Below are 6,911 nucleotides of genomic sequence, written 5' to 3'. Positions count from 1 at the left end.
CATGTGGGAGTATCGACAAATGCGAACAGTCATGGTTGTTATAGATGAGCTGCCTGGGTTTCATGTTCTAAGGAAGGTGATTCCTGTCATCATGATTATTATTATTATTTTTAAAAACTTATTATTTTTTTCTCCTTTTTTTCTTTTTTTTTCTGAAAGGGATTTGGAACATGGATTTATATCTTAATTTAAACAGAAAATTGGAATGTAGTGTCATGTCCCATACTTTAAAAAATACTGCATGAGCTCTATGGGATTGAGGAACTTGGCATGGAGCCGTGAACAGTGCCACAGTTCATATTAATTAGGCTGTTTACTTGAAAAATGTACTTAGGTTTTGTGTAATCTGAAAGCAGTATTCAGCTCTCAAAGAATTAGATTTTTTGACTATTTTTTTCATTTCCTATTTAACTGGAATGGTTAATATGTATAAGCCTTTTTCTTAATGAATTGTGAATTACTGTTATCTTTAAAAGAGTGTTGTGAAGTTGTTCAGCTGTCCTCTTTTATGAGCAAATGTGATGGATTCTCTTGTCCCTTTTTAAATGTTATCCAATGAATTTTCCCCATACCTCAGGCAGCTGCAAGGATGACGATAATGATGAAGACAGTGTTTGATTACTGAAACAGAGCACTTTTTTGAATTTGTAGAAGCTTTAACTAAACTATTTAAACTTGGGATAGAAGGAGACTTTTTGGTAATTTTTAAATATATGATGTATTTTGTAAGGCTGCCAGGGGTGCTTGTAAGAATGCCATCAGAGTCACATGAAGTTCCTGGTCTTCTTTTTTTTTTTATGTACTTCTTACTTTTTGTTCTTCCTTAATACTAGAGTAAGAAGAAAATGCTTACTTCTTTGGAAATCTGAATGTGCAATTGTTAAGCTTTGCTTTTATGTTTATAATATGTAAGGAATCCAAAGCAAAAGTATAGGAACAGTAGTTTGATTGTAAACATTGTATGTAACTCTTGAGCACATAATTAGTTGCTTTATTTCATTTAGAAAATCCTCATGTTTTATTTTTTCTGATTGATAAATAAATCAAGTATGACAGTTGAAAAAGTGTAGTCTGCCTTTGTTTTCTGTTAGTAATCTGATTATGAAAAGGGCTATCCATTTGTGGTACAATACCCTACATTTACACTGGTATCCTTTTGGTTTAGAGATGGCTTGTTATTGATTCTCAAGTACTTTTAAAATAGTTATTGTAAAGAAAGTGGTTGTCTGAAAGTTACATTTGGTCCTAAAATTAACAAAATCCTGAGCATTTTCACCTAACTTTACATTCCAAAGCTAGAAATGCCTATAATGAAAATTTAAGGAATATTTAAAAAGTTTATATCTATATCTATAAATCTGTCTATCTGTTATCCATCTCATATGCCTTAAATCAATGTGAATTTTGAAAGAAGTAACAAGCTTGTGATGGTCCACAGTTCATTCATGTGGGTTAATTTATGGTCATGAAAAAAAAAAAATCTTGTTAACAGGGTGGGTGCTGTATTCAGAATACAATATTTTAGTATGTCTGAGAAGCTTAAAGGTTTCTGTAATAGACCCATTAGTGTCATATGTAAAAGTTTTGAAAACTAAAGCTTCTATCACACATTTGATAAACACAGTTGAGGTAAGTAAAAGCTTAATATTTTGTATTTATACTGAGTGTTGATTAAAGGTTATGAATGTATTTAAAACAAGTGGTTTGACTACAAAAATGAAGATGAAGGAATTCTGATGCAAAGCACTTTAAGACTAAGGACTGGAACATAAGGCATAAGGAACATTGTGAGACAGAGAAGTTTTATGATTATTATAAATCACATATGCATTGATTATTGGTCACGGATTTTTACCACCACCTTTGCAGTTTTTGCATTCGTTAGCAGATTATATTTCTTAAAATACACATTTTTTCTCTATTCTATTACCCTTCCAGCTTAAGTATCAAGCAGTGATTATAACAATTAATTAAGCAAGTTTCCTTTAGGCTGTAATCCATACATATCGTAAAGTTGTACCTTTAGTTTGTTTGAAAAAGTGAAAAGAAAAGTATTATATGGTATACATTACCAAGTAACACGGATCACTGCCGCTTTTGAATAAAACACGTGTCAGGTCGTCTAAATAGGTGTGGCATATGGATGTCATAAATGTAAAATTTAAAATAGGTAAGAAATTTAGACATTACCATTTAAAAATTATTGTGTATTCTCATTAGAAAAGAAGAGAGAAACCATGATGTTTTTAATTGCTTAAGCAGCCCCTTCTTATTTATAAACAAAACCTTTCCCATTTCCAAATCTCCTTTCATTTATGTGTATTCTCAAATGGCACAGATGTAGCCATGCATTTCTGAGTCAGGCATGCTGGTAATATCATGTTTTTGGTCCCTGGTTTGAAAGAAAAGTGGTCCTTAGTATAGATTTAGAACTGGGGCCACTTGCTTTTCTTCTTCATTCTTTTGTTACCAACTGATTTCACAGTCCTTTGCACATTCAGTTTTTACCCTACCCATTTGTTAATTCAAATCTATTCAATGCCTTTTTATAATTTTCATGAAATGGTTACCGATTGTGTATACCTGGGCTTTTAGGAAGGGTCCATCCATATATAATCTGTGGAAATGTTGATTGTATGATGTGCTTTTGTAGGCGTTCTATCTGATATTGTAAAGATAATGTACATTTGTGAGAGCCTAGAATTGGTGTAAATAAGTTGTTAGTTATTGGGTACGTACGACAAATTTTGTTCAGGACTCATAGGGTTGCACCAAATTTGTACTTTTGGAAGTATATGGTCTATGGTACTCTTGTTGTGAATAAATTCAATTGTGGTCTTTAGAATGTCTGTGAATGGAATGATTTCTCCATTACCTATCTCCTGAATAAATTTGTCAGTGTAATTGTTAAGAAACATCTGTGTACATGTGATTTATGTTCTTTTACTGGATAATCTTATGTTTTTCTATATTATATACTGGATTTGCATGTGATTTTAATTTGTATGAAATGAGCATTCAGGATTTTTCATAAATCAGCAAATATTTTTTTTCTACCTTTTCTGCTTGGTAAATTATTTATGTGTTCTCTTCTTATACCCTTCCTAAAGTTGTGTTGAGTTGATTTCTCAGTAAAGTAACTTTATTTTTGTTTAATAATGTGTTCAGAATCAAAAGTTAACTGTAGTCATGAAGAGATCTCAAGATGGTCTTCTGAGAATCTCGGTTTTGGCTGGACTGCCTTCACTCCAGTCTAGATCCACCATCTGAGACTCGAGATCTTGCAATGCCTCTTTGTGGTATTGTTCGTTACTGTTTGTCCTCCAGAGTGTGTGTATTTATGTGAAGTCATCTAGTGGTACCCAATAAACAAGGAGAAATTTACTGTGGTTCTGAATTACCATTTTTGAAGATTTTTAATGGTTATTAAAAAACAGATTACCAATTTACTCTTTTATACATTCCTTAACAATCACCACATACACCATACACATGGAAAGAAAAAATGGTATATATGTTACTATACAAAATATTACATGGGGAAAAAGAATGACAATTAGTGTTTGAGCTCTTTAAGTCACTCACAACCATTTTTAAGCCTAACTCTATTAGCAAAAGAATATGCTGCTTCCTCACACATTATACATTAAAGTGCATATCAACATCCTCAATCAAGGAGGAAAAAACAGGAAGTGGAATGTTCTACAAGATATAAAGTCTAGAGTATCCTTAGCGCATGTCATCTGCACTGAAAAGACCCTGAAAAGAGAGAGGAAACAGTAAGCTTTGTTCACTAAGTGAATGACTTACAATTAAACTGAATACACACATACACTAATTCCTTTGTCATCGTTAGGATTGGACTAAATTTATGCATTTACAATCTATGCTATTAGAATAAAATGATTATGAGAACAAGAAAATGCTATAGCATTTATCTGAGGAAAAATAATGAGACAGGGAAATAATCAAATACTCATAATGATTGATTAGTGATTTAACAATGTCAACCAATAAGCAAATTACTCCACAACAGACAAGTTGTCATTGATGGCAGGAATAAACTAACACAAAGACAAAACTGAATAGTAAAAGAGACAGTGAAAATGGAGCAGGAAACAAGTATCCAGCCATTAGAGGGAGAATCAACAATGAAAGATCCAGACAAAGAAAGAAAAGAAAAAAAAATTTATATATTATATATATATATATATAATATATATATATATATAATATAATATATATATATATATATATATATATAACAAATACTTAAACTGAATACAAAAAATACAGCAAAAGTGCACAGTGCCACTGCTTACCTTGGCTCTACGGAGAACAGAGTCTTTGGAAGGATCATACGGGTGGTCCTTGGAGGGGATCTCCAGTACAGCTGGAAGGGGATTGTCATTGTCCCCATCAATCACATGGCGTATCTGCTCTGCAATCTGCAGGTATGAATGCAATCAGTGTGTGGACTGCTGGATGCTGTTGAAGGGGAAGATGAGAGAAGAATGGAGAGGAGTGAAGAATAGAGAAGGGGGAGGAGTAAGTTGCAGTAAGCAGAGGTTGGGGATGATGACGATGATAATGGGGCAAGGGGAGCAGGGAGTAATGGAAGACAAAAGAAAGAGTAGGGGGAAGTAAAGAATCTGGAGGAAAATGTTAAATGGCAAAAAGAAAGAGAAAAAAAGGAGAAATATGAGAAGCAAAAGATAAAAAGCAGGGAGAAACTGGAACAGGGAAGAAAACCCAGAAAAAGAAATCATACAAAAGAAAGGAAATATGATGGTGACACAGTAAAAAAAATAAATCATTGCTGTGTCATACATACAACACTAAAGACACCTTACCTTCTCCCTACTTTATACAAAAAAAACAAAAAAGTTTTCATGGGGAGGGAGAAAATAAATCTTCATATACAGTCCAATTTTAAAATACCCCTCTTTTTCTTGCAACAGAAAAATCTGCTTCATATAATAAAAGTTACATTTTAAAATGAAATACTGTAAAATAAAAACGTAAATCAAAACATCTCTGCTTACATTCTGGTTAATAAGGATAATGTCAATGTCATCTCTCTTTGTGAACTTCTTGTAGCATTCCTCGATCTCCTGAACACTTGTGTCTGAAAGTAAAAATGAGGAAGGATGATAATCCTTTGCTACTGTGCTACAAATAGCTACAAAAGTGATGCACTTGTTATTGATTTTTAAGAGGAAAATACAAATCATTACCCTAAAAGAGTAAAATTATTTTTCATTAACTGTAATTCCACAATAAAGCAAGTATTGTTCTATACTCACTACTACACCAAAAATTCCATTACAAATACTGAATTCTATAAATAGTGTATATATATATATAAAATATATATATATATCTATATATAATATATATATATATATACACATATATATATATATATATATATATATATATTATATATATATATATATATAACCATTATATATATATACATATATATAAAATATACATATATATATATACTTATATATATAATATATATATATATACAAAATATATAATATACATATATATCTATATATATATTTTATTTCTTATATATATATACTTATAAAATTATATACTTATAAATATATACTTATAAATATATACTTTTAAATATATACTATATATACATATACATTTTATATGCATACATATATCATATACATTGGGACCCCGGGGGGGCCCCATTTTAAAATATATTAATATTTATATGTATTTTTATATTATATTTTTTTTATATGTATATATTAAAAATTTTATATATATATATTATATAATATATATATAATATTATAATATTATATTATGTATTTTTGTATAGTATATTTTAATATATTGTATAAATATTATATGTAATTTTATGTATATATGTATATTATTTTTTTTAAAAAATCCGTGCAATTCCACAAGATTGCGCCGTGTATCGGTTTGCATATATTGGTAGTCAACCTAGAAGGGGTGAGCTCCCCGTTGATATATGGTGGGTGAGACCACCACAATGTTTCCCTCCCAACTACTCCCCTTGGAAAAAAACAAGCCCCCAGTATAAACGGGCCCGGTGTTGGGCACGAATTTTAATTGTTTTTAATTAATTTGTATATTTTTTTGGGGAGCGGTGGCCGAATGGTTAGAGGTGGGATCAAGCTGTCACGCGGTAATCTGAGTTCGGGGGTTCGAGTCCCCGGGCCGACGCGTTGTTTTTCCCCCTTTGGGAAAGGGAATTCACCTCGATTGCCTGCCCAGCCATGGGGGCCAAGCCAGCCAAGTCGTGCCCGGTAAATACAGATGTGTCAGGGGAAAAAAAAAAAGGGCGGAAGGGGAAGGCAAACCCCCCGCTCTAAATTGCCCAAGAAATCATGGGAAACCCCTGATCTCAAGGCCGCGGGGGCCAAAGGGTTGAGCATCGACTCAAAACTGTCACGACGGCAATTGAGTTCGGGATTCGGTCACCCCCGGGGGCGTTTTTCCCCTTGGGGAAAGGGAAATTCCCTCGTTGCCCACCTAGCCACTGGGGGGGCCAAGCCAGCCCAATTTAAAATGCTGGCCCAACCCGATAAAAAAAGAGAGAATATTACCCAAAAAAGGTAAAACCGGGACTCCCGTTAAAGGGAACGGGGGCCCCTACCACGTACCACTCCAAGAGCATAACATAAAAAAACCAATTAAGTATCATGCGTGACTACGGGGGTAGCATAACCCCCCGTTAAAAAAGAAGAATAATTACTATACATACACACACACAATAAAATTTTAAAAAATATATATATATATTTTATATAAAATTTTATATATAAAATAAAATATATTATTATATATATTATATATATATTTATATATATATATAATTAATATAATATAATATATAATTTTATACATGT

At 32.1% G+C, this 6,911-nt stretch overlaps 1 protein-coding gene across 1 annotated transcript; it reads right to left on the bottom strand.

Annotated features, from left to right (window-relative positions):
- Positions 1 to 3,438: 3,438 nt before the first annotated feature.
- On the bottom strand, positions 3,439 to 5,249 carry LOC119569385 (V-type proton ATPase subunit F-like). The gene is made up of 3 exons (XM_037917571.1): positions 5,046 to 5,249; positions 4,323 to 4,448; positions 3,439 to 3,759 (listed from the first exon to the last, which is right to left on the bottom strand). The coding sequence occupies exons 1-3, from the start codon at positions 5,232 to 5,234 to the stop codon at positions 3,730 to 3,732; spliced, it is 345 nt and encodes a 114-aa protein (XP_037773499.1). The 5' UTR covers positions 5,235 to 5,249; the 3' UTR covers positions 3,439 to 3,729.
- Positions 5,250 to 6,911: the final 1,662 nt, after the last annotated feature.

This window comes from Penaeus monodon, unplaced genomic scaffold, assembly GCF_015228065.2.
Source record: "Penaeus monodon isolate SGIC_2016 unplaced genomic scaffold, NSTDA_Pmon_1 PmonScaffold_14732, whole genome shotgun sequence".
NCBI lineage: Eukaryota > Metazoa > Arthropoda > Malacostraca > Decapoda > Penaeidae > Penaeus > Penaeus monodon.
Note: the sequence above shows the minus strand (reverse complement) of the source record. Positions and strands in the feature narration are given on the sequence as shown.